The sequence below is a fragment of the Mus caroli genome, unplaced genomic scaffold, assembly GCF_978045245.1.
Source record: "Mus caroli unplaced genomic scaffold, Mus_caroli_1 scaffold_9, whole genome shotgun sequence".
NCBI classification, from domain to species: Eukaryota; Metazoa; Chordata; class Mammalia; order Rodentia; family Muridae; genus Mus; species Mus caroli.
In genome coordinates, this window is record NW_028227264.1 from 115,929,915 (window position 1) to 115,957,871 (window position 27,957).

The 27,957-nt window shown below is 43.3% G+C and overlaps 1 protein-coding gene across 4 annotated transcripts in view; it reads left to right on the plus strand.

Annotated features, from left to right (window-relative positions):
- Ptprr (protein tyrosine phosphatase receptor type R) overlaps window positions 1-27,957 on the plus strand; it is a 250,012-nt gene that overhangs the window by 216,134 nt on the left and 5,921 nt on the right. For all 4 annotated transcript variants that reach the window (XM_021174212.3, XM_021174213.3, XM_029482860.2 and 1 more), the window contains 3 exons: window positions 9,180-9,290; window positions 10,843-11,000; window positions 14,158-14,271. In XM_021174212.3, the coding sequence (XP_021029871.1) occupies window positions 9,180-9,290; window positions 10,843-11,000; window positions 14,158-14,271 (383 nt within the window). The remainder of the gene's footprint in view (window positions 1-9,179; window positions 9,291-10,842; window positions 11,001-14,157; window positions 14,272-27,957) is intronic.

Consider the following 27,957-nt stretch of genomic DNA (forward strand, 5'->3'; position numbering starts at 1 on the left):
CATAATTCCAAAAGTGCATGACATGTTTTTAACCATCCCTTCACTGTTGAATTAAAATAAAATTCCTTCATGCACAGGCTCCTCAAGGATACGCATGTAATATCATATAGGAAACGCTAATGTTTTACAGAGCAAAATAACACTGAGAAGCCTGCTCTAGAGGAATATGCTGCAAGTCCACACCACCAGGAAGATGCCGGTTACTGAACACTGGCCAGCTCTCAATTGTGTTCGGTGTCATTGTTTAAAATAGACAAACCTCATTTCCTCCAGAGAATGCAGAGGCGGACGTATCTTTAGAAGTTCCCACGCTTTATATGTTTATAACTGTTTACTTTCTAACAAATACAGGCGTGCATGATCACCATCTTCTTTTTAGCAATCCCAATAATCTTTTATTTTTTACAATGTGGGAATAAACAAAAAAAATAATAAAAATAATCTAGAACTGAAAAATAAGTTCTTATAATGAAAGAGACCTAGCTGCAGGCAATTTTGAGTTCCTTTTTTTTTTTAATGAATCTCAACATGGAGAGAATTCCTTATGTAATAGAATAATACTGAAAACAGTGTTCACATTCTTTTAACATGAATTACTGTATTCCTAGAAAGTATAACTGTAATCGAAGGATCGAAACAGGCAGGTGAAGGAGAGTATAGGTGGAGCTCAGGGTGGGTGTGCTTGCTTAGACTGTGTAGAGCCTGGGGATTCAGGATCTAGGAAGAAAGAAAGGAAGAAGGGAGAGAGGGAAGGAGGGAAAAAGAGGGAGAGAGAGAAAGAAAGAAAGAGAAATACAGAAGACAGACAGAAAGAGAAAAAGAAAAGAAAGAGCAGAAGGAAGAAAGAAAAAGAGGAAGAAAAGAGAGAAAGAAAGAGAGAGAAAGAAAGAGAAAGAAAAAGGAAGAAAAGAAAGAAAGAAAGAAAGAAAGAAAGAAAGAAAGAAAGAAAGAAAGAAAGAAAGAAAGAAAGGAAAAGGAAGGAAGGAAGGAAGGAAGGAAGGAAGGAAGGAAGGAAGGAAGGAAGGAAGGAAGGAAGGAAGGAAGGGGAAGAGAGAAAGGCGGAGGGAGGGAGGGAGGGAGGGAGGGAGGGAGGGAGGGAGGGAGGGAGGGAGGGATAGGGGGAGGGGAAAACAAAATGGTAGAGAGTTCTGTTTAAACTTACTGTGATGACCCCTGCCTATAGTCCCAGCCCTTGAAAAGGATCCCAAGGTCAAGGCCCCCTCAAGCTGTACAGTGCAACCTTGTCTCAGAAAAGAAAATGTTTACAATCTTCCTGTGAGTCAAAGTTCTCAGACAGCTCTGAACGTCACTCACTGTAGCTCCCTCTTGAACTGGGAGAGAAAAGCAGGAAATGTCGATGATGTCCCTGTGGAGCACAACCAGTCCCGGGCTGAGCACTGTCTGATGTCAGTGGCTCTGTCGTGTACTGAGTGTGTAAGTGCAGGAGGAGCACTTACACAACCACTGTGGAGTTGGAGCGAGGAAGGACTGACCTTCCCTGGGATGGACTTAGCACAGGCTAGATGACAAAACTTCTCGGAGGGAAGAAGTCATTAGGTAGAGCCGGCAAGTTAGCATGGGATAGAAGTCATGTTCTAATCAGACTTGACGAATGGGGAAGCCCATATCCACAGGCATACTACTGACCTATTAGCAGCCCACAGAAGGAAGGAGTATTAGAAGATAAACAGCCTCCTATTGGTCACAGAAAGCAATACCATGCAGAATTTATCTTTCCTGAAGTGGGAGAGTTCTCTGATGACTTAGCCTAGTATAATACTTCTGTCCAGTATTTAAACGAGGCATGTCTCTGTCTATACCCCCACACACTTTCGTCAGAGCGACTTGAGTTTTACGTGTGCACCCTATTGTTAGTGATAGGTTCGCTTATCCAGCCATTGCAGTTTAATGTCAGTGACCCATAGAGAGATCACATGATAACTTCCCCTGTCTTTCATTTCCTTTCCCTCTCTGGCTGACAAAATTATACAAAACATTCATTTCAATTGAATATTTTGGCCCAAAAGTTAACACAGTGCCTGAAGTATTATATCTTCCTCAGGAGCCTGGCTGGGGCTGGGAGGATGGTCCAGCCAAGCACATGGCTTGCCCGATGTGAGCAATCTAGTAAGCCGGGAACACAGGTGGAAAACTGGAAAGTCAGGAAACTGAGACTTGAAAGGGGCGTTTGCCATGATGATCCGAAGTTATATTAAAAATCTTAGGGTTTCTTCATACAGACTATGGTGAATCCGGGAGGATCTTTTTAATGCAGAGTGCCGATGTGGTATGCACATTTGGAACACAGTTAATAGAGGATCTAGGGTTTGGATTTGGAAAACTCAGAGAGAAACAAGGTAGAAAGCCACAGCAATAGTCCAAACAAGAAATAATGAGGCACTGAACTAAGGCAGGGTCAGGGTCCTGAGAAATGGAGGTAGGAGGTGTTCCAGAGCTGAGAGCCACAGGGCTTTGTCTTGATTGAAGGTGAGAAAGATAAAGACTCGGGTTTAGAGCTCTGGTGGGCAGTGGTGGTGTGAGCCCAGGACTGTGGTGTAGAGAATTGGTGGGCAGTAGTGTCATGAGTCCAGATTAGAGAAATGAGAGGAAATTATGAGGGAAGAAAATGCACTTTGCATTTCAAGTATGAAGTTTCTGGGGAGTACCAGAAACTTTTGGCTGGTACTTGGAATGAAAGTTCTAGAACTCTGTATGGGCAAGAGATGAAAACGGAATGCATGCTAAGAGAAGACAGGGGAAGGCTTAGAACTGACATAAAGAGAAGAGGGTGTCTGTATCTCACTGTGTGTTATACTTTCAACATCATGCGCATCCTCTTTGCCGTAATTCATCAAAGCATTGCTTTTAACAGCTACTAAAACCCCAGTGTGTGGATGTATCAAAACTCATGCAGTTATTTCGTTATGAATAGATATTTAAGTGGCTCTGATTTTTTTTTGTCCACATCTCTAACTAATGTGTCATCAAGATATTATTCACAGATATGAAATTACCTGACTAAAAGATAATAAAGTTTTGGAAAAAAAAAAACACAGTACAGTTAAGGATGCTATAGAAAAAGCCACAAGCATAAAGGAACTTGCCCCACTGCTCAATAAAATTTCAGAAATTCAGAGTCACAAAAGAGGAAGGTAAACATTGTACACAAGGATATACATCACAAAAACAAAAAAAAGTATGCATTCATTAAACCAAGAAGATTTTAAAAGTTACATATGGCTTTCCTATGATAGAATGGTGTGGCCATCTTAGAGAAAATTGTTGCAGTGAGAGGTTCTACTGGTTTGGTTATGTCTTCTATTTGTTCTGTTTTGTTAATTTTAGCCTTTCGAGTCAGGATACCCCTAGGTAGCCCAGGCTAGCCTCAGATTCACAAACATACTCCCTTGGCCTTCTGAGTACTGAGAGTTGTAGGGATAATCTCCTGTGCCCTGTGTGGAAGCATCACCTGTCAATAAAAGTCAGATGGCCAATAAGCTGAGACAGAATTAGAAGGTGGGACATCCGGCAGAGAGGAACTCTGGGAAAGAGGCATGGGAATTTCGCCACCTGGACTTGCAGGAACTCAGATGTATGAAACTGAGGAGAGGCCATGTGACAGACATAAAATAGTATTAATGGGCTTATATAAGTTGTGAGGTAGTCAGGAAACAAGCCTAGCTTACAGCCTAGGCATTTATTAATAAAATATAGCCTCTGAGTTGTTATTCTAGAACTGAGTCACAGGTGAAAAAGCCCACGGTTACAGGGAGTACCAGAGTCAGCCACCACGGCTATCCTGAGAAATTGTTTTTAAGGGAAATGAGTCTTTCAGAACAGATAACAGTCTTGAGCAAAGTTCATCAATGCTCTGGGTGTGGTGTCAACTCTTGTTTTCTTTCCACTGGTGAATCTGCCTTTTGAGATCCTAGGGAGGGTCTGGAAGAACTTCCCTCATGCAGATAAGAATACTTCAGAGGGAACCCTGTGCAGCTTTCTGGGGCTGTGAGAGGCAGGGGCAGGAAGTATGAGAGACCTGGCCCTGAAGCTGCCAATTCAACACTTGGATCAATTTCTGGACCCCAGCACAGCCACACAAACTCACTAACTTCTCAGAGTAACAGCACACTTGGTTGTCCTCTGATTTTCACTCACATACATACACACATCCATGCGTGGCCATATATGCAAGTACACACCTATAAAATTTGTTCACTTTTTAATAGTGGGTCCTCCATTTGTTTTTGATGTGTGTGTGTGTGTGTGTGTGTGTGTGTGTGTGTGTGTGTTTTGATTGGTTGGTTTTGAGTGCCATTTTGAAACTAGTGTTCTGGGTTATAAAATTATATCCATGTTATCAAAATTCCCCATTTCGTTTTTTAAGTAGGAGAGCATACAAAAAAGCCTGTAATACAGTATTGGGGTGAATCATATTTAGGATTTTAACCTTTATAAAAACCATGTAGTTGTCTCATTTTGGCCGGTTTTGACTATAGTTTTCTTTATTGGTTCTTGTTTTTCACCGAAGTTTAGCTAGCTGCTGGAGCTGGAGAGATGGCTCAGTGGTTGCTCTTCCAGAGGTCCTGAATTCAATTCCTAGCAGCCACATGATGCTCACAACCATCTGTAATGAGACCTGATGCTCTTTTCTGGTGTATATGAAGACAACGCACTCATATACACAATATAAATAAGTAAATAAATAAGTCTTTTTAAAAAAGAAAATTCAGCTGTGTTTGTGTGTGTGTGTGTGTGTGTATGGTACAACCTTTACAAAAGCTAAAGGATCATGAATTTTAAGGTAGATTGGGATACATATCCAGTCCCTGTATCAAGTCCCTACCCCTCAAAAAGTTTTATGTGGCACAGAAATGTTAAGAAATATAGGCCCCCAAAAAATCCAAGAAAAAAATTTTCCACTTAGATTCTTTGAAGAATGGGCAGCCATGTTGGATTTATATTGACACCCTGTCATAAAGGCAGCTATGGTCATTATCAAAGTGCAGTGTAGATGTGATTCATGGAAGGGTTAATCCAGTGGCAACAGATGTGTGTCAGATGTACTTCACATCCTCTGTTTATCCTTCCTCCCAGGAACTGAGAGGTTTTGCCTTATCTGTCTTTTGATAAATCAAAGAAGTTTTAATAGCTAGCTCCAGAGTGAGAGGTCAAGGAGACACGGTGTTTCTGAGGCTGCTCCAGAGTTCTGTCTGCTCTGCGTATCAATGTAGCTTGCTTCTGAGTGTTTTCTTAGATCCAACACTTCCTATTTAATTGATTTGGTATCATTTAAACAAACCAGAGGACCTTGGTCATAGCGAGTATCAATGTAAACACAGCTTAGCATACTAAGAGAGAGAGACTTATCCGCTGTGAGCTTTTGAAACCTCAAAACCCACCCCCAGTGAGGCCACACCTCCCCTAAAAAGACCACACCTCCCAATCCTTCCCAAACAGTTCCACTGACTGGGAGCCAAGCACTGAAACACAGGAGCCTACAAGGGCCTTTCTTATTCAAACCACTGCATCTACCAACCTCAGAGGATTATGCGAGGGATCAAGTGAAACGTTGATAGTGGAGCCCCTATGCATGCTAACATTATTTAGCTGATGCACTATGCCCACGTTCTGTCTCTCCCATATAGTAACAGAGCCTACATGAAACCAAATTTTTAATTCATTCAGAGCCATTTCTCATGCGATGGTACACAGCTTTAACTCATACAGCAAACATATCTTTGGCTTTAAGTATAACCATGAAATGGGCATGCTATTTGGTAATCAGATTCCTAGCTGTGGCTCCCCTTGTGTTCCAATTTTCTATAAACTACTTATTTCAAAGAATCAAAGTTTGCAGTGCTTTCGGTCTGATAATTACTTGTTTATATAAGACATAGATGGTCCTCTCAAAACCCCTTTTCTCCTCCCAATTATGGATTTTTCGGATTAATAGATAATTTTACTGAAAGGGTGAGCCCAGTTGGCAGAACAGTAGTGGTGACTTGGGGTTGTATTTGCCTCTGCAGCAAGCTACTTTGACTCACTCACAGTTGGTGAAGTTTCCTAAAACTATCTGCAAGACAGCTTTCTCTGCTTCTTTCCTGGCCCAGGTTCCACAACAATAAATAGGCCCAAAAACTCGGTTGATGACGATAATTTAAACATGAACTTGTGCTCCTTGAAACAACTACATTTACAGCCCCAGCCCAGCCCCCAGCTGGTATTCAAAAGCAGCCACACTTATCTGATCTCTGTTTCTATTTTCCTCCAATGCAAGAGGGTGTGGGGCTCAGTGTGTAAAAATAAGCTATTGTAGCTTAGAATGGAGGTGGGATGCCAATTAAGGGTGTTTGATCAACAAGTCACACCGCACTGGCTGCTGGGAGCTGCCTGCCAACTGCTTTTCTGATAAAGAATCGAGGAAAACACCAAGAAGCCCAAGGAAGCTTAGAAAGGAAGAGAACCATGCTTCTATGTTCAAGATATTTGTCACTCGAATCAGGGTGCACATGCCAGGCTCCTGCCAGGCCGATGTCCCCCATTGATTTTGAGAGTCACCTCCCTTTAAAAAGGACACTCCTGCTCAGGGCTGATCACGGACAATGGACATGGGTGTTACACCACTGGGCTACAACATAACTCTTTCATTGGTCAACTCTTGCCAGGATTCTGTCAGTCTTCCTGGATTCACCGGGAAGATGTGAGTCCTAGGATTCACAATGGTTTAGAAAATCACTGCGGCTCCACTGAGAGAAGCCAGTCAAATGGTTAGTCTGAGTACAGATGGTAGCGGGAGACTGCCCAGTAGATCTTGCCAGTCAAGCATGAGGAGGTGAGTTTGACTACCAAGCATCTACTTAAGAAGCCTGGCACTGTGGTGTGCTCCTGTAATCCCAGAGCTGCTAACTGGAGGATCACCCGCAGATTCAGTGACTCAAGGGAATGAGGTGGACAGTAATAGTGCGGGACATTGGACATCCTCTTCTGGCCTCTGCATGTGGATGCATTGGTTTTGTGTACACACACACACACACACACACTCACTCACTCACACACATACTCACACACACACACTCACACACTCACACACAGAGTCAGATATTTGGCAACACATAGATACAAAGTGAAACAACTCACTCTACCTTTAAATTTTTGAATTTTAAAATTTTTATTTATTTATATATGGCAGGGAGGTGGGGTGGGTGTAGGGGCATGGCCAGAGCAAATGATGACCTTGTGGAGTGAGTCCTCCGCTGTCACCTATGGGATCAAAGCATCAAACTCAGGCCACCAATTAAGCAAGCCGAGCCCTTCTGCCAGACCCCCTACCCTCCCCACCCCCACTCCCAGCCCCACTCCCCACTCTCTGGTTTTAATATTAACATGAGATCAGTCTGGGCTGCACATGTAAATCAAGCTGAGATGGTCTCCACTTCACTGCAAAGAGTAGAAATGTGAAGACTTGGGGCTGAAGAGATGGCTCAGTGGTTAAGAGCACTGACTGTTCTTCTGAAGGTTCTGAGTTCAAGTCCCAGCAACCACATGGTGGCTCACAACCATCCCTAGTGAGATCTGATGCCCTCTTCTGGGGTGTCTGAAGACGCTACAGTGTACTTACAAATAGTGATAAGTAAATCTTTTTTTTAAAAAAAGTGAAGACTTGTGAGTTCACTATAGCAGGTGAGAGAAGCCACTGCACCACATGGCAGGTTTTCTTCCTGGCGCTTGAGTGTCACTGGCATGATAAGGCCCCGGAGCTGTGTTTCTCACATAGTGTGTGTCTTCCCTTTAATTCTGCGAACCTGTGACCGCTTTGCTGGAATTTCAAATGTGTCTGTATCTAGGTTTCTTCCAATGTCCATACAGCTTCACCATACATGTGAAGCATCAAATATCCGAGGAATATAAGACCCTAAATGATGGCAATAGGTCAAAGAATTTCGACATAAATGTGTATATGTTTGGGGAATTATCACTCAGGAACATTAGGATATAGAAGCAAGGGGGACCAGAGAGGTGGCTCAATGGTTAGAGGCACTTGCTATTCTTCCAGAGGACCAGAGCTCAGCTCCCAGCACCCACATTAGGTGATATGCCTATAACTCAAGCTCTAGAGAATCGGGTGACCTCATCTGGGCTTAAATGGCACCCACACTTCTGTGAGTGTACATGTGTGTAGGCACATGCACACACAAATAAGCAATAATTTTTACAAAGCATACCAACGACAGCTGGTAAGAAGAGTGAGCTGATAGAGTGCTTGCCTCCCACCCTGATACGCTAGGTTAAATTCCTGAGCCCCACATAGTGGACAGAGAGAACTGACTCCAACAAGCCACCCTCTAACATCCACACATGAGCCATGGCATGTATATGCCTACACATGCATACACACACCTAATGCAAAATAAGCAAAATGTAATAATAAATCAAAACATATTAGTACTGAAATGTTTTAAGTGTTTACTGTATGCCAGGCTTTGTCCCACGTACTTAGCATGTATGAAGTCATGAGGAAACTGTGCTCAGAGAATTCAACTGTCCTGCTTATAGTAGAACTAAAATTTGGATCTATGTCCTCAGAGTCCAAAGTCTGCACTTTAATCACCATGTTACGTCCTTCTGTTTCCAATATCATTATTATTGGTCCTATTAAGTCCTTTACAGAGGATCCATTATAAAAACATGTTGGTCACAATTGTGTCCCACATTAATGTCAGTCAGTCTCATAAGTGAGAAACATCACCAGACCTGACAAAGGATAATACTACACCTGTCTTGCATGCCAGGGGATCTTCGTTCTGTGGGCATCTAATATGTTACAAACATTCCTATTAGACATGTTGGTTTGAAGTGGCAGGACTTGGTGCTTTGGCTCTCCTACCACGGGAGAAAACATTTCTTTTACCTGTTAGTTATTGAGGTTAAAAATCCTTTAACTCTCATTAGAGTCTGGGGAAATGTTGCCTGTCATTATGACTGCTACGGAGTTACTAGTAAAACGTGACAAGCACTTATAAAACACAGATTTTATTATGTCTGGTCATCATAGAGTTCACCTCATCTTTGGATCTTTACAGAATAATAAAACTGACTCTTGAATTACTTTAATTAAATGGAAAAAATGGATGCCTTTGAAAAAAGAGAGCTACAAAGCTTTGCTGTTCTTTTCCCCACAGAAATGTGTGCTCTACTGGCCAGAAAAGAGAGGGATTTACGGCAAGGTTGAGGTCCTGGTCACTGGGGTGACCGAATGTGATAACTACACCGTCCGCAACCTCGTCTTAAAGGTAAGATCGTGAGCTGTTGCTGTCTTCACAGTAAGTGAGGGCAGGGGGTTACAGTTCTCCTTTCTTAAGTCCTAACAGATACAACTTGTGAAAGCTAGATAGTACTGAGAACAAAGGCAAGCTATCGATGTTCCTTGTTGTCTGACACCGTTAGCCTATGAAGTAATTATTGCCTATTGAATTAATGTAAGTAGACATTAAGGAAGTTCACCTTGCAGGACGTTGGGGGTTCAGCTACTTTTCACTTAGAGGACATTTCTGACTTAGCTTCTAGAAGGGTCTTAACTAGAGGCTTATGCAGGAGACCTGACCGGGACCTTTATGCTAACGTCATTATGGTCTAAGCAGGTTTAAATGAGAGCCACTGAAGAGAAAGTCTATACTGACATATGGCTGTGCATAGAAAGATGAACCTGCGGTGCTCATGTGATCTTAAAAAACTTGGAGTTACGGTCATTCCCAGGGGCAATCCTAGACCAGTTTCAGTCTTAGGAGTGTGGTCCTACTTAACTCATGGGGTAGCTGATGCTAACCAGTGTTGCCATGGGGCAGCAGGTGCTAGCCAGGGTTGCCATGGGGCACCAAATGATAGCCAGTGTTGCCATGGGGCAGCGGATGCTAACCAGTGTTGCCATGGTATTATTTTCATTTTTAAAGAACAACCTATCTAAAGACCTCAATCCTATCAGCAGCCTACTCCTGGGATAGAAGCATCACAAAGAAGAGAGTGAAGGCAGGGCCCAAGGGTGCTTCTTAATTAAAAAGTGTAGCAGAGGAAGGCTTTTCAGAAACCTGCACATGACTGATCAGACATAGGCCTCCTACCTGGGCTGTGGGTATTAAGATGGTGTGTGTGAGCCTCTGCTCAGAGTGTAGCCTCAGGGATTGCACATAGCTCCTTTACTGGTAGGGAGCCTCGGTGTTAGGTAATTTGAGATATGTATAGAACTATTTGGATTGGGTATCCAGCAAACCTTCATATGTCTGCTACTATGTTTATACATAATCTGTCAAAACTTAGACACCAGGGAACACAATCTATCCCTTTCTTTCTGGTTATATTTTTCACCTCTTAAGCAGGACATGGTGGCACATGCTTTTAATCCCACCACTCAGGAGGCAGAGGCAGAAGGATCTCTGTGAGTTTGAGGTCATCCTAGTCTTACATAGTGAGTTCCAGACCAGTCAGGGCTATATAGTGAGACCCTGTTCCAAACAACAGCAAGGTTTTTGGCTACTAAAGTGTATTATGAGTATATACTCAGTGTATAGTATGTATGTGATCTATAATCTCTGTGATGGATACAGATACAGACCTGGATTCTTAGAGAGAGAAGACACGCAGCTTCCCTGTCAGCCCAGGGCACTCACAGTAAAGCTTTCTCAAGGTGAAAGGGTATTTTTGGAAAGTGTCTAGATTTTTCTCCCTATCTAGAAGTTAGCAGCCAGCAAGAGGAGGAAGCCAAAGGAGGCACTTAGTGCTGTTATGTAGTGAAGGTACCTTTTAGTTCCACAAAGGAATAAGTAATTTGGCGATTGTCGCTATTTCCAGCAAGGAAGTCACACCCAGCATGTGAAGCACTACTGGTACACTTCATGGCCGGATCACAAGACTCCAGACAGTGCCCAGCCCCTTCTGCAGCTCATGTTGGATGTGGAAGAAGACAGACTGGCCTCTGAAGGCCGAGGGCCTGTGGTTGTCCACTGCAGGTAAGGTGCGAACCGACCCTCCTGCCAAGCAGCTCTCTGCTCTGTAACTACAGAACAGACAGAAGTAGGCCTTAGCTCCCAGAATGGAACTTAGTAGTAAATTACATATTGATTAAAAATGTATTAATATCCTAAGACTTAGCCAAAATGATAGTTACAGAAATGAATGAGAGCTCTGGGGATATTTTAACGCAGACAGCAAACGGATTTCTAGGTCTAAATAAATGCCTGCGTGAGCAGATCTTAACCCATCATCTGAAACTGAAACTTCACTTGAAACTCGTTTTTGTTCATTTTTCTCTCCATGGTCACAGGCATGCTAAGAGCTGCAGATAGCTTTAAGATTGTTGTTGTTGTTGTTGTTGTTGTTGTTGTTTTAAGAGACTACCTGAACTGTGTCTTGGCAGCACTTATTACTTTAGCAGATTTGGTGAAGAGTTAACCATTTTTAGAGATAGCTCATGAAAACGAGAAGCTACTGCATGCAGTGGGGAGCAGACAAGTGGTCATTTATTTTAAGGAAGACAAAGCGCATTCGGGGTATGGAGGCCAGGTAGATGAGGTGACAGCAGTGGCTGTCCACGGGGTTTTCTTCCTAGTGCCTGCCTTGAAGTTAACCTCCCATAACTGGCCTTCCCCCTTGCTTTCCTTTTCAAGTGACTAAAGCAGGTAATTTACATGAGTTTCCAGGATGGGCCGAGGGTTCCATATTTTTCCAAAATAACTGACATTGATGTTTAACTTTCCAAGTATCCTAAAAAGGAGCTTGATAAAATATGTGATTTTAGATTTCTCATGCTCTCTTTCTGCCTTGAAACTGTGTGGATTAATTGAAAGTTTTCATTAAAAAAGAAAAACCTTTTTAAAGCCTACTTTCTAGCGTTAGACTTTATCCTAAACCCTTGGAGCTAAAGAGGAAACGACCAGTTGGGCACAGTTGAGGGCTAGAGCTATCTCCCACCCAAAGTCATTAAGCAGTAAGGATATGTAAGCTGAAAGAGGCACTTCCCCTATAAAATCAAGGGCCCCCTCTGATTAACGCTTCCAAGAATGAGGCCCTCTTTGTTTCCTCCACTCTGTATCCAATGTTGACAGTTATCTTTGGCCCTTCTTACAACTCTATTTGCAGTATCTAATCAGTTAGCAGATTGCCTTTCCCTTCAAAGCTTCTCCCATAATCACACTTCCTGTTCATCCACCCTAGTCCAGACCCTTATGACCTCATCCGTGTAGTTTAGAAGTAGTTGACTAATTGCACACACATACCCTTCTCCCTCGGGCCACTCTGGCCTAGCCTATGTGCTTCTCTGAGGTGATATTCCTGAAAATGTTTACCTGACGTGCAGTCCATGTTCAAAACTGGTGGATGGAGTCCCATCACCTGGAGCAGCAGTGCTTAGCCTTGACTCTGAGGATACACCACAGGGATGACTGAATCCCGTGGCACTAATGAACAAGTTTGAATGCATATATGAGATTCTTTCTGGAAAGTTCCCATCAGATTCTTTTAAATGTTCTTCAAAGTATACAGGATGTAGTTCATACTCCTTAGCCTCCTGGGTATGATCTTAGTTCCCCTGCCTGGCCCTGTTTCCTGCTTTTCTATTCAAAGGACCTTCTTCTCCACTGCAGCTAATCTATTGCCTGTCACAAGTCACACATTCTGTTTGCATCAATTCTTTCCCCAGATTATTGTTTCACCTGGGATCGATGTTCTCATTCATGGTAGACAAAGTACCTGCCCTTCCTAAGACATGATGCAAATCCTATTTCTTCAGAAAATCGAAGTCTTTATGGACACTTTGATTAAACAGACCTATTCCTTATAAATGTCATTTAGTTACATTTGTCTGAAGAAAAACATGGTAAATATGTGAAATAATTATGATTCATTACATAAGGCACATATGGTAGGAGCAAAAAAACAACAAAAGATTCCGAGTTTAATGGTTGTTATGTTAAGATTTTCTAGGTCACAAGTAGCAAGATGAATAGGATAGAGATTGTGCTTGACCACTGGGGACCAGCACCCGTGTTTGAGTAAAGAGGAAACAATGTCCTTAGTCTGGAACAGTGATCCAAGAAGCTGTACCATGAGCCAATCCAGGAAAAGTCCTGAGAGCTGAAAAGCATCATGATGCCCTCAATGATCATGAAATGGAGACACACTGAGGATGTGAATACTCTACACAGAGGAAAGCATCCATCCCAAAGGCTCAGTTGAGCTAGAAAATAGAAACAAAATAACAGATGGGATGTTGGGGTGAAAGAGGTACAGATGTGGAAGAAGACTTCCTAGGCTAGAGAGCCTTGTAGCTGATGGATGGGTTAGGCCGTTGAGGGCAAGATACACAGATGCGTCTATTTAAATATATTGAACATGTGAAATATAGTACCATAAAAAGTTCCACATAGGTGAAATTTGGGGATTTTAGATACAAAGTTGAGAGGAATTTACATAAAGACAGTGATCAAAAATGGGGGTTGGTGAAGTTGATTCTATACACTTACTATAGATTTGCTAACTGAGGCAGGTAAGTGCGTAAGTTCCCCAAGACACACAATATTTCTGTCCAGTTATCATCTCAGTGTCAATGACCTGAAAGTACGTTCCTCTAGTTCCATCCTCTCCCCTAAATAGAAATGAATCTTCAGTTACTCACTAGGCCTCAGCATCTAACTGCACCTCCCAGTCAGCCCCCTTCCCAGAATTCCCTCTTGCTCCTGTGAAAACACCCTCTTTTTTGTCCTTTAGGCCTAGGTCTCTCTGACTTTTTGTTTTCCCACTGTTCATCACAATTGCAATGTATCTAAATCTTTCCTTTCAACTGCCCATTCCTCACCATATTCTTTCTAGAACTTTCTAGAACAATTATACTATCTGCTCACCATTCTCCCAACCCCTCACCTCCTTCCTCCACACTCATCCTACTACTTATAACTAAATGAAAAAAAATCTATTTTTTGCCCAGCAAGGCTGGGTTACTACTACTCAATAGGCTACTTGATTCATATCAGTTTTATCACTGTTATTAGTTATTAGTTATTAATTAGTTATTACTCTTTGTAGTTTCAAGGTTAAAAGCATACATTTAAGAGAATGTCACTTACTTCACTCTCTTTCTTTATCTCCTCGTTCCTTTTCTTTCCCATTCAGCGCGGGGATTGGGAGAACTGGGTGTTTCATCGCTACATCCATTGGCTGTCAACAATTGAAAGAAGAAGGAGTTGTAGACGCACTAAGTATTGTCTGCCAGCTCCGTGTAGACAGGTACGTGGACCGGGGGTGGCATCATAGAGGCCATGCATCTGAGCAGAGCTGTCCACCGCAACTTCACTTAATCAAGATCACTTCATAAACATGACAGCTCTATGATCCTAAGTCTCTGTACTAAAGAACAAGCATTGTGTATGGGTTCCACATTTTGTCTATCATGAACAATGATGATATTTATTTTAGACTCTTTTTTTCAATTCTTTGGAGTATTATACTGGACCCTATGTTAATCTTGCTGGTAATTCCCAAGCAGTCAAGAGACAATTTTCTACAAGAATTCTAGGTTTTTTTCCCACATCCTACCACTTTTTTTTTTCATTTTTTAAAACCACAGCAGCCATCCAATGTGTGCAAGCGGGACGATCACCCTTGTGATGGTCAACACTAAGCTTGAAAACAACACAAAGGAGAAACTTCTTGCCCCGTAGCCAAGCCTGGGTGGTGGATGGAGAGCTGGGGCAGTGATAGAGATCAAAAGTAGATGCCTCTTAAGAACAGCATGGTGGGGGGGTAGAGAGAGGGGGAGGGGGAAGGAGGGAAGGAGGGAGGGAGGGAGGGAGGGAGGGAGGGAGGGAGGGAGGGAGGGAGGGAAGAAGGAAGGAAGGAAGGAAGGAAGGAAGGAAGGAAGGAAATAGAGTTGTCCAAGTTGTTCAATAAATATTTTGAGCACTTACTAAGTAGTATGTTCTGGAATTGCAATAAAGGAAACATAGGAGCTATTCTGGAAATGCAAATAAGTGTGTGTGTGCCTGTGTGTATGTGTACATGTATGGGGGTGTGTGTGTATGTGTGTGTGCATACGTGTATCTCTGTGTATGTAGATGTGTGTATATCTGTATGTGTACATGTGTGTATATCTGTGTGTTCATGGCTGTGTGTGTGTGTGTGTGTGTGCCCTTAAAACAGTCTGTGGCACATAGAAGCCCCTGGTTTTCAGCATCTATATTACTTTACTCTCTCCCCTTCCTTTTCTGCCCTGGTTTAGAAGAGCCTGCCCATTGTGGCAGTTCAGACCCTGGGCTCTAACACTGAGTCTGCATCTTATCTTTCATGGCTTCCAATTGTGTGGTCTTTAAGTGGCTCACTTGGCTTCTTCATTTTCTAACTTTTTCTTCCAGAGAATGGAATTAATAATAGCGTATACTTCTCATTGTAATGGTTAAAAACAAAAACCCTGTAAATGTGAAGACCTGGCACATGATAAGCATTCCACCAAGTTTAAGTACAGTGACTATCAGTATAGGTAGTATCTAAATGTGCCCCTGTCAGTCACAGGGTCCTAGATACACTCACGGGTTACAAGCTGCACTTAAGTGGGCTGGAGCCTGTAATGTGCTTAAGCCCTCACCCTACATTTCCTAGCCTGACTTCACCCTCTCTGTTTCCTCATTTGCATATTCCAAATGCCACTACCTATAAAACTAATTCATTTTCTCATTTCTAATGGCCATCTTAGACTTGAAGGACCCTTTTGCTGGCACCCAGTACAATCCATAGACCCTGAAGGAGATCTAGGGCCCATGAGTGGGTTAAGGCACTTGCAACCAAACCCAAGGACCTGAGCTCAATCCCCAGGACCCACCTGGTGGAATGAGAGAGCCTGCTCCTTCCTACGAGTTGTCCTCTGATCTCCACTCATGTGCCTTAGTGTGTTCCCCAACAGATACGCCTACACGGAATAAATAAATGCAATTTAAAAACAACAAGTTTTAAGAGGATCTGATTGGTTCTCGTCAGATTTGGAGGCCTACTTTTGCCTCTTGGGTCCTCACTCAGAGGTTAAGGAAGTGCCTGGTAAGCCCAGCACTCTCACCATGTTGACTTGAATTACTAGTTCATACATTTATAAGTGAGCCCCAGTATAGGACCCTGACTCAGTTAGGGTTTTACTGCTAGGAACAGACACCATGACCAAGGCAACTCTTATAAGGACAACATTTAATTGGGGCTGGCTTACAGGTTCAGAGGTTCAGTCCATTATCATCAAGGTAGGAGCATGGCAACATCCAGGCAGGCATGGTGCAGGAAGAGCTGAGAGTTCAACATCTTCATCTGAAGGCTGCTAGCAGATGCCCCGGCCTGCTAGGCCTGCTCCTCCTTTTGGCTCCTATCATTGTTGAGCTTACCCTCCCCCCATCCTCTATCCCCCATCCCCCATCCCACCCACTTTAGTCTCTCTTTCCCAGTCACATTCCCCCACTGAATTGTTCTCCAGTTTGGAAAGGAATCACAATACATGCTTTTTAAATCCTATCAAATGCCTCCTCTATCTTCTCCTTTCCTTCCTAAAGCAAAAAGCCAGAAATTTTGGCCTTGGCTTCGCATCAGCACCAAGGTCTTCCCACAGGGCTAGAACTCTTGATTCTTGCTAGACTCTTGAAAACATAATCCAAATCCCCTGCTGATCGGAAGTTTGTCCTTGGATTTTAATCACAGCTGATATACATGTCAAATGTATTTAACTGATTTCATAAGACCCCTGTGCGGAAGTTCATTCCTGAAGCTCCTCCCTTGATAGACATTCTCAGCCTGTCTCCCTTTGTCTCTGACTTCCGTGGTCTGTCCCCCAGAAGCTGTCAAAACCATGACAGAAGTCCTCCCTCCTCCTTTCAGCTCGTCTTGCTGCTTTTTCTTCTCCACCCCTCACCTCTTGCCCTATATGGTTTGGTGGTTTCCTGAAGGAGCTTACTTACCTTTCGGAGTCCACTTGCCAGCTGACTGCTGCTAATGGCCTTACCTTGGACTCAGGCCTCTAATAAGAAAGCTAAGCCAGTCACACTCCCTACAGCTCAGAAGCTGAGGCAGGAGGATTCCCAGTTTGAGGTTAGCCTGGATTTTTTTTTTTCAGTGAGATCATGTCTCCAAAAAAAATAGAGAGGGGAGAAAGACAAAGAAAGAGAGGGAGAGAGGGAGACAGAGAGGGAGGCAGGGAGGAGGTAGAGAGGGAAGGAGGGGGAGGGAGGGAGGACAAGACTGAAGAGAAGGAAAGGGAAAGGGAGAGACAGAGGAGGGGGTGAAGGAAAGAAAGACAGGACTAAGGCAACAGGAGAAATACAGTCTTTAAAAGATACAAGCGTCATCTCTGTTCTCTTACACTGTGTCTTTCTTTAGTATGCCTTCAGCCTCTGTTCTTCCTTCATGATCTCCCTGGCCATCTTAGCCTTCTACTCAGGATCTCTCAGACATTTCAGAATGTGTTATTCAGCAGGCAGAAGTTTATCTCATTAAGATGTCTCCACCATGGTCTTCAAAGCACGTGACTCATCTAACTCACAAAATAAACTCAGAAGTACCATGGGTGGCAGTGGCAGGACATTCCTCTTCTCTTCTCATCTCATTCTTTCCTTTTTCCTTTTTCCTTTTTCCTTTTTCCTTTTTCCTTTCTTTTTTTTTTTTTCAAGAAAAAAAATCCATTAGGCCAGGCATAGTAGCACCTGCCTGTAATCCCAGCACTTGGAAGGTTGTGTCAGGAGTGGCTGGAGTTCAGAGTCACCCTCACCTGCACACTGAATTTGAAGACGGACTGGACTATATAAGAAAAACCTCATCAGAGAGAGAGAGAGAAAGAGAGGAGAGGAGAGGAGAGGAGAGAAGAGAGAAGAGAGAAGAGAGAAGAGAGAAGAGAGAAGAGAGAAGAGAGAAGAGAGAAGAGAGAAGAGAGAAGAGAGAAGAGAGAAGAGAGAAGAGAGAAGAGAGAAGAGAGAAGAGAAGAGGGAGGAAGAGGAGGAGGAGGGGGAGGGAGGGAGGAAGGAACAGCCAGTAACTTGTTCAAAATCATATGGCTTAGTAAGTGGGAAATGGGTTCGTTAGAAATCCAAAACTAATGATTTCTAACTCAAACGCATAAATAGCTAGATAGAAGTTACTAGGCTTTTGCAATGTTCACTGTAAAACTTCCTGATGAAACCATGCCATGTGGAAGGTGCTTTGCTAAAAAGCATACAGTGAGAAGGGAAGGAGGGGAAGAAAAGAATTCTAACACAATTCTGGAAAAGAAACTCTGAAGGTCTGAAAAGTTCCTCAGCAGACGCCCATTTCCAACTGTTGACACATTCACCCACGCTGATTTAACCCCACAAAACTCCCTCCAAGAACACTAGAGTAGGAAAGAAAGAAGTATAAGAAATTCAAACTATTTTTGTAATGTTTGGTGGTAGGGAAAGGACTTGATCATTTTATGATTTGAACAGGGACTATGACATGGGGAAAAGGGAAGGCAGTCCTTAGATTACTAAATCTTAATCGTATAAGAGATAATACTCAAGGTCCATGGGCCTTTTTGAACTCAGTATGTGCTTGCACGTTTAGCTGCGTGCTTGTGTGCATGCGTGCATGTGTGCATGTGTGTGTGCCTGCCTGCCTATATACATGCTTACATGCATTTTACCAGAGATTAAAACCCAAGGACTCAAGTTTGCTAGGCAAGCATTCTACCACTGAGCTATATCCCCTTGGTTTTTTATTGCTGAGACCACAGTTTAATTTCATTGCCCAAACTGACCTTGAACTCACTGAAGCCCAGTCAGGGCCTTGAAATTCCTGGGATTCCAGGCCTGCACCACCAGACCCAGCTTCCTAGCAATGGCCTCTGCCCACTGGTGCTGCAAGCCTGTGCACAGTGCGTCTTCTGATCCCCTCACACTGGGCATTGTTGCTCACACCTGAAATCCCAGCACTTGGGATATGGAGCAAGAGGATGACAGTGGGTTTAAGGCCATACTGAACTACACAGCGAGTTTGAGGCCATCACAGGCTATAGAGGGAAACTCCATCTTTGTCTAAAAAAAGCAAATAATCTTCTCATATCTCACAGCGGTTTCCTTAGAGAAGCCGAGGATGGCTAAGAGCTGAGGAAAAAACAAGACAGTGGCTTGGATATGGGGCTTATCTCGTGGCTGATGAGTCACGAGTCTGAGCACTGGGCAGAATCAGAAATCCTGGGGGAAAGATACTACGATCCGTGGTGGTTCTCCCAAAGTCAGGCAAGGACAGGTCCTCTGTACTCAAATCTCAAACCTACATGTGTGCAGTAAACTTGTGTGTTCTGGTTCAGGCCCGAGTGTGTTATGCTGAATGGGCGTTTCCAGTTCAAAGCAGCGACACAGCTTTCCAGGGGACTCTGGCAGGGCTCTGTTATTACTGGCTTTCAGGCAACATCTATAAATAGACACCACAGTTCTGGTGGCAGATTCATAAGTCTGCGGTTCTACTTTTAATATTACTTTCGAGCATATTCGCAGCTAAAATAGGCTATCTCTCTCTCTTTTTTTCTTTTTCTAAGTAGTTCAAATTCAGTGCAAGGCACCCACGAGTGTTTTATTTAGAAGCATATTAGTGGAACTTCTGCTCTTCCCCAGGGTTTTAGCTTTTATCAAGAGACAAAGGGAATGCTGTGGTAACTGTGTCTGAGGACAGTCTGGTGGGAGAGTGTGCAGGCAACCATGCAACATGTAGAGTCAGGCATCTCAAGACCATGCCAAGATGCTCGAAGCAGACCCCACCTCTGCCACAGACTCTCTGTGAGCACTCCCCTTCCCTAGGCCCCTCAGCCTAGCCATACAAAGAAGCATGGAGCAGAGCACGTTGCCCAACCCCTGCTGGTATGAAAGCCCCATCATAGGAGTACACTAGTCCATAGCCCCCACCTTGCATTCTGAATCTTATATTTGTAAATTAGATTTCATCCTCTGAATTCCCAGTAACACCCACGTGCATTTGAAAGTCAGTGACATGTGAACCATGGTCAGCTGGTGTCCTGATGCTGGTGGGAACTCGCATGAACCTGAGGACCCCTCTGCTAAGATGCCCTTACACTGAGATGCAGTGACTGGGGAGTGCTCCAAGGTGTTCTAACATCCCTCTTAGCTGTTGCTTTACTGGGGTCTTGGTTCCATGAAGAACAATGACATGTGGTAATAGTATTCATAGCATTTGCCTGCTACCCACTAGGAAAAGGATGCTGCGAAAATATCTGGTCTCAGAAATAGTAACCGCAGATTCATTCTTAAAGGAGAATCCAAGACAAAAAGGATAAACCCCATTTCCCGGGTCACATCACATATTAAATGTGGGTGTGGGTGTGTGTGGGTGTGTGTGTGTCTGTGTCTGTATGTATGTATGAGTGTGTGTTTGTGTGTGTGTGAGTGTGTGAGTCTCTGTGTGTGTGAGTATATGTATATGTATATGTGTGTGTGAGTGTGTGTATATGTGAGTGTGTTTCTGTGAGTGTGTGTGTGTGAGTGTGTGTATCTGTGTGTGTATGTGTGAGTGAGTGTATGTGTGTATGTCTGTGTGTGCATGTGTGAGTGTGTGTGTATGTGTGAGTGAGTGTATGTATGTATGTCTGTGTGTGTATGAGTGTGTGTATGTGTGCATGAGTGTGTATGTGTATATGTGTGTTTGTGTGTATATATATATGTATGTGTGTATACATATGTGTATGTGTGAGTGTGTGTGTATATGTGAGTGTGTGTCTGTGTGTGTATGTATGAGTGTGTGTGTATGTGTGAGTGTGTGTCTGTGTGTGTGTCTGTGTGAGTGTATGTCTGTGTGTGTATGTGTGTGTGCCTGTTTGTGTGTGTGAGTGTATGTATATGTGTGTATCTGTGTGTGTGAGTGTGTGTATGTGTGAGTGTGTATATGTGTGTATCTGTGTGTGTATGTGTGAGTGTGTGTATGTGTATGTGAGTGTATATGTGTATATGTGTGTTTGTATGTGTCTGTGTGTGTATATATATATATGTGTGTGTGTATACATATATGTGTGTGTGTGTGTGTCTCTCTCTGTACATGTGTGTGTGTGTATTAGCACTGGGGACTTAATATAGAGTCTCATAAATTATATTCCCAGATCTCTTCTTGCTTTTTATTTTGAGGCACAGCCCTACCACATTGCCCAGGAAATCTTTGAACTCACTCTGTGGCGAAGACAAGCCCTCCTCCTGCATTGGACACTCAAGTAGCTGGCAATATAAGCCTGTACTGACAGACACACTTGATTTCTTTTTAGCACTCTAAACTAAAGTTCTAGTTTTACTCAAATTTTTAAAAAGATAGATTTGGGATTCTTGTGTTTAGTAAAGGCTGCTGTTTTCTGGTGTGGGAGACTTCAAGAAGCTAAGCACAAAGCTGTAACTTCTCATACTCATTTCTTCACGTCGATCCTGAGCTGCTTGCCATAGAAGCCAGGGGTGGGGGAATGCCTAGTTCTGATTTCAGTTTAGGTCGGTACCTACGGTGCACTCCTTTAATACAGTTCCTCATGTTATGGGGAACCCCAACCAGAAAATTATTTTCATTGCTACTTCATAACTGTCACTTTGCTACTTTTATGAATTGTAATGTAAATGTGTTTAGAAACAGGGGTTTGCCAGTGAGACCAAGACCCACAGGTTGAGAACAGTTGGTTTAGATTACATATTACTAACACCACAGCTAATAAGTACAGGGAACTCTCTGTTGGTCTGGCTGGTATGAAAAGCGAGTTTAAATCAGTCACATTTGCCTGTTTAGATGTCTATACATGCATAGGTTGGCAATTAAAAATGTAATTAGATGAAAGAAAGGACCCATAACGTTAGTATTAAAGTAAACAGAGTATGTAATCAGTTTGTGTTACTTGGATAGCCAGTTATGCTTTGCTTAGTCCTCTAATCACAGATACTGTTCATTGAGAACTCAGCTGCTGTGGCGCTGGATCAACCAGGAGCCCTGCACCGTGCATCTCCCTCTATAATGGACTCGCATGGGTGCTGAAGCTGTGCGATGGGAGGTCGTGGCAGACATCACTTATACACTGAATGTAATATAGGCTCTTGTCCCTTTAAAAACATGGTGGAGAGGCCTGGGAAGATACTTCCAGGAGCCAAGCATCCGCCATCGAAGTGGGAAGGGCAAAATAGAAGGCATCTGTAATCTAAGATCTCCCATGACAGTTGTTTTCAACCTGTGGGTCATGACCCCTTTAGGGACCAAATGACCCTTTCTTTCACAGGGGTCACCTAAGACTATCTCCATACCAGGTATTTACATTATGCTTCCTGTTTGATAACACTATCAAAATTACAGTCATGAAGCAGCAACAAAAATAATGTTATGGTTGGGGGGGGGGGGGTTCACCACAATATAAGGAACTGTATTAAGGGGTGGCAGCATTAGGAAGGCTGAGAACCACTGTCCGACAGTGACGCTCAGGGTGCAGACAGGAGAATGCAGGAAGCTAATGGGGCACCAAGGCTTGCACATGCAAAGAGAAACAATAAAGACATCCTGACTGATGAGATGGAAAGGCAAAGACCAACACTCAGACACATACACGCATCATACACACACAGGGATAATCCTAAATGATGATGGTCTACAGTAAAATGCGCCAAAGAACACGCCCCATAGACATCCCAAGAGAATGACTAAAAAGGAGCCTATGAGTGTCCAAAGACAGGCAGCAGGGCGGGAAGGACTATGTGCTAGTGCAAATTGATTGCAGCCATTTTCCCCATTGTACACCCCCCTGTCCCCCATCGCCCCCCAGAACCTCTGATAAGTGGGAGGGTTTGAAAACAGAATCTGGGAAGTGAAAGTCACAGTGAAACCTCTGGATCTAAGGATTTTTATCACATTCCTTGATCCCCGTGACCGGAACAGGAAGCAATCTGTCTAACGCTCCGTTTTTGAGAGTTGCTGAAGTCCGCAGCTGGCTCAGTGTGCCCTTACCTTGGGGGCCTTCGAGTGAAATGGCACCCAGGGGCTCCACTCGTAGCTTCCCAGGCAAATAGAAAGTGCTCCCACTTTGTTTGGATGTCTTCATCGCTCACTTCGATTTGATAAGCTGCTTTTCTTTTAACCAGCCCATCTTAGAGAAAGAATATGCGTGCCATCAATGTCCTGTTCCAATGCGTGTCCTCAAATAGTCCCTGACTCCAAAATCTAGCCAAAATAATTCCAGGTCTAAAGTTTCTATTCCTTATTGTAATGTTATCAAGCATAGCCTGATACCTATTGCATTTCTATATTCCCACCTAACCACAATTCTACACCTAGTTAAGTGAATTTCAAAGACCTTATTGGGGGGGATCAAGAATTCTGAATTTTGGGTTACTTTATTCCCAGGACATCTAGAGATGAAATCCTGGAAGCTGGTGTGTGTTTTCCTGACATCCTGGGTTTTGAGAGCCTAATAAGAGGCCCTCTTTGTAAAACAGGTTTCACAATGGAATCTTCCAAGGATTGCCAGGGCACCCTATTTCTTCATTCCAGCTAAGAGATAATTGGACTTTAGCCTACTTACTCAGTGGTGGGAGGGATAACTTTCAGGGAGAAAAAAAATAATCTTGAAAACGATGCTCGAGCTAGTTCTGAGGATACAGGCTAACTGGAAGAGAGCTTGCCCCACACCCCCAATTCAATCCCCAGCACTACATAAACCAGGAGTAAAGTTCATGTTTATCATCTCCACACTTTAGAGTCCAAGAGATCAGAAGTTCAGGGTCATTTTCAGCTACATAGAGAGTTCAAATCCAACCTGGTATATGTGAGACCCATATAAAAATATTAGAGCTGTAGTTGAATTATTACTTGCTCTGTGCTGGCTTTTATTCCCAGCAAATACTTCAGGCATATAGCCTGCTATTTCAGAGAAAGTATCTACATTCAAAAAACCTGGTCTGAGGGGCTGGGCTCAGTTGGTAAGGTATCTCTTATTTTGTTTTGATTTGATCTGACTTGATTTTGTTGTTTTATAAACAACAGGGTCAGAGTTCAATAATCAGAACCTGTGTTTAGAAAAAGTTGCATGTGATTGTATGAGTTTGCAATCTCAGTACTAGAAAGTTGGAGACATAGCCAGGCGTGGTGGTGCACGCCTTTAATCCCAGCACTCAGGAGGCAGAGGCAGGTGGATTTCTGAGTTCGAGGCCAGCCTGGCCTACAAAGTGAGTTCCAGGACAGCCAGGGCTATACAGAGAAACCCTGTCTCGAAAAAACAAAACAAAACAAAACAAAAAAACCAACAACAACCAAAAAGGTTGGAGACACGTAGATTTCTGCAGCTCACTGGTCAGTCAGCCTATCCTACCTTGAAAGTAAAGGCCAATGAGAGGCCCTGGTTAAAAACAACAAGTGGCTAGTGTCTAAAGAATGGAATTTGAGGTTGCTCTCTGGCTTCAGGTATATGTGTGCATGTGTGCACATGAACACACACCACAAAATACCTGTTCAAATTCAGGGGTGCTTAATGTTTTAAATGTCCCTTGATTTTGATTTTCTTTTGTTCTGTTTTGCTTTTGAGATAGGGTCTCTCTCCCACGTAGCTCTGTCTTTCCTGGACCGTCCTCTGTAGACCAAGCTGGCTTCAATCTCAGAGATCCACCTGCCTCTTCATCCCCAGTGTTGGGATTAAAGGCATTCCCACCACACCAGGCTTTGTTTTGTTTTGTTTGAAACAGGGTCTCATGTGGCCCAGTCTGGCCTCAGGTTCCCGATCATCCGGCCCCCCACCTCCCATGCACTGGGTTTTACAGACTCATGCCACCACACCCATCCAGAGTCTCCTTTCTTGACGTGACATCTGCTGGAAAGACTCTAGGTGCAGGGGCTGGCACACCCCACAGCTGGCGTTGACCCGGGCCGGCAGACTCAGCCTCTCTTGACTCACGCCAAAGCTATCGGAGCTTTACCCAGGAGGCTCGTTATTTTCTACACCTTTTGTTCTAAATTTACTGTACCAAACTTTACCAAAAGAATTCCAAATTTGAAAATAATAATAATTTAAAAAAAAGGATCGAGAGTTCCATTGTTAGCCCAGAAGTGAGTCACCCCTGCAGAATTCCCTCTGTCTACTGATTAGACCGGATACTGGTTGGGCGGTGCAGCAGGAAAGGCTCTGTGTGTGTGTGTATGTGTGTGTGTGTGTGTGTGTAGTCACAAAAGGTCACAAAGCTCTCCCCTGGGTATCTCTGAGGCTTGGAGAGTTTTTGTCTTGCTTTTTTTCCCCCAAAATACTGTCTCACTTGTAAAGCGTGGGCAAGGGAATCCTACATTCCCCCTCTTTTAGCTTGAGTCCACCCCCAGCTGACACAGTAACGTGTTTCCCTAGCTGATTTCTGGGTCTGACAGACCCAGTAAGATTCTTGAAGGCATGTCTAGAGGGATAGCATATCTGCATCCTTCTGGTCTGGTTAATTGTCTTCCTATTCTATGGCCACAAGGAAAGTGACCCCACAGCACCTCGACAATGAATATGGCTACTTTGTTTCCAGAGCATATGACACAGACAGGATAAACAAATAATCTAGTATCCGAACCCTGGTTTTCCAAAAGGGCATAGCCAGAACCTCACCAAGGCTTGGGAGTGAACCATGGCAGTCCCAGGTATAGTGTTAAGTGGATACTGATTCAAAGGACAAAGTTAGGCAGCAGTTACTTTGTACTTCAGCACCAGCAGCCACTGTGATTAGCATTTGTGAGTTATCTATTAATCCCTGCAAACCCCGAAGCCTTATTAGGTAACACATTCATTTGCCCGGCCAACAGTTTGCTTTTCCAGAGCATTTGTGGGTGTGAGCAGTGGAAAATTTCTCTCAGACAAAAATCTTCCACCGGTTACGAATGAGAAAAGCCACCAAGTGCGAAGTCACATTAGTGACAGGTTACAGTACTGACAGGTTCTCTTGATCCCTGGCTCCTCCTCTTCCTCCCTGATAACACTGGGAGCTAGGGACTCCTGGGGTTTCTATGACTGTCCTGCAGCTAGACAACCAGGTACTCAGACACATTGAATGCTCATAATGAGATGACATCTGTCATTCGTATTATTTCATAAGTGAGAAAAGCCAGGTTGTGGGGAAGGAGATAAGTCAGAGCTTTCCTGTAATCTCAGCACTTGGGAGGTTGAGGCAGGAGGATTGCAGGAGTTCGAGCCAAGCCTGGGCTATTTAGCAAGACTCTGTCTCAAAATGACAACAATAGAAACATCAATTGATTGAGTCACGAAGCTAGTAGGTCTAAAAGGAAGAACTTATCCCTGAAATCTGCCAGGCTCCAAGCCCACTGCTTCCCGTTGTACCAGGTGCCTCCTCTATAGCTCTGTCTCTTTGTGTAGACGTATATCTGTATCATTTCCATCCAGACTTGACCAACCTGGACCAACTCGTCCTTGGCCAAGCTTGTGCTATTCATAAGGTGGTATTCACAGGCACTTAGCTTTACCCTAAGCATTTTAAATGGATTATCTCTCTTGCTCCTCACAGCAGGGCTAAGTCGGGTAGGTCCAACTGTTGTGTAGCCTCTGTGGTTTTGCATATGAAAAGACTGAGCTCAAAAAGATGATGTAATAAGATGGTAAGTCATGGAGACAGGATTTATCTTGACCACAGTGTGTGCTGAGTTTGCTCTTGCTTTGTCTTGGCCTCTTAACTTTGGTCCCCATGGGTAATGAACTTGACACACGTGGCTTTCCAGACCTTTTCAAACACACAACCACTGGCAGAAGTAAGATGTTCTTACCGTTTTCGGTTTACTTTTCCTCTTGTCCTTTGAGATAGTCATCTGTGTTATTGCTGGCCTTGATCCTCCCCCTCTCCCTACCTGTGGGCCTTAGATGACTTGATTCTTTTTGTATTTATACCTACTTAATAGTAGACACAAATTATAACTTAACCTATGGTACTTCATAAACCTTGAATTTGTACCTAAGGAGAATTCTTCAGTTCTACAGTGGAGTCTATAAGGAACAGCGTTCCCTCTGCTCCCCCCTTCTCTCTGATGGATAACAGTTTGGGAGCCAATGCAGCCTCATTTCCTAAGACTTGGAACCACTGTAGAAATCCTTTGCAACCTAAACTCTGGCTGACTGTAAGCTATGGCCTACTAGAGGTAATAGATTCTCTAGTGTCTGCTCTGTTTGGGGTTTGATTTGGTTTTGTTTGATGATGGCTGCTTTCAAAGTAATGGATTGGGGGGGGGCCTGCCCCTTGCCTTCTGGAACCAGTTTACTTAGGAACTGACTGTTTCAGCAACCCCATGGAGCTCTGTCTGACTGAACAGGTGCCTAACATCAATTGTTGTTAAGCTGGACTGGGGCGGGAGGGGGAGGGGCTTTATCATGAAACTCTCTTGCAGATCCACACTGTATAGCTACATTCTCCTATTCCACAAACGTGGTCTGTGTACTGTGCTAGCTTCCGGGGTTTGTTCTGTGTGTTGTTTCATATTACCAGTGCACAAAAGAAAAATGTATTTTCCCTAGAGTAAACCCTGAAGGGTAGCCCTAGGCCTTAAGTTCCGATAAAGGCCAACGGAATCTCCTGTATACTAACATCCCCTGTGAAGTATCTGGATGCGTTCTTCAGTCGGAACCAGCATCTAAGGAGTGTGTCCTGGGAAGCATTCCTAAAAGCCCGTGGTTTATTTGTTTTCACACAATACAGAAATGTCATGGCCTGGATTATTTACTTGATAGATTATATTTTTGACCTATTTTATTATATATATATAGATAGAGAGAGAGAGAGAGAGAGTCAAATTTTACCTACTATATATTATTATAAATATATGTATATATAATATTTATATAAATATAAATATATTATTATATAACATAAATATTATATATTTGACCTATTATATATAAATATATATGTATGTATATATATGTACATATATATATAATAGGACTAGTTAAAT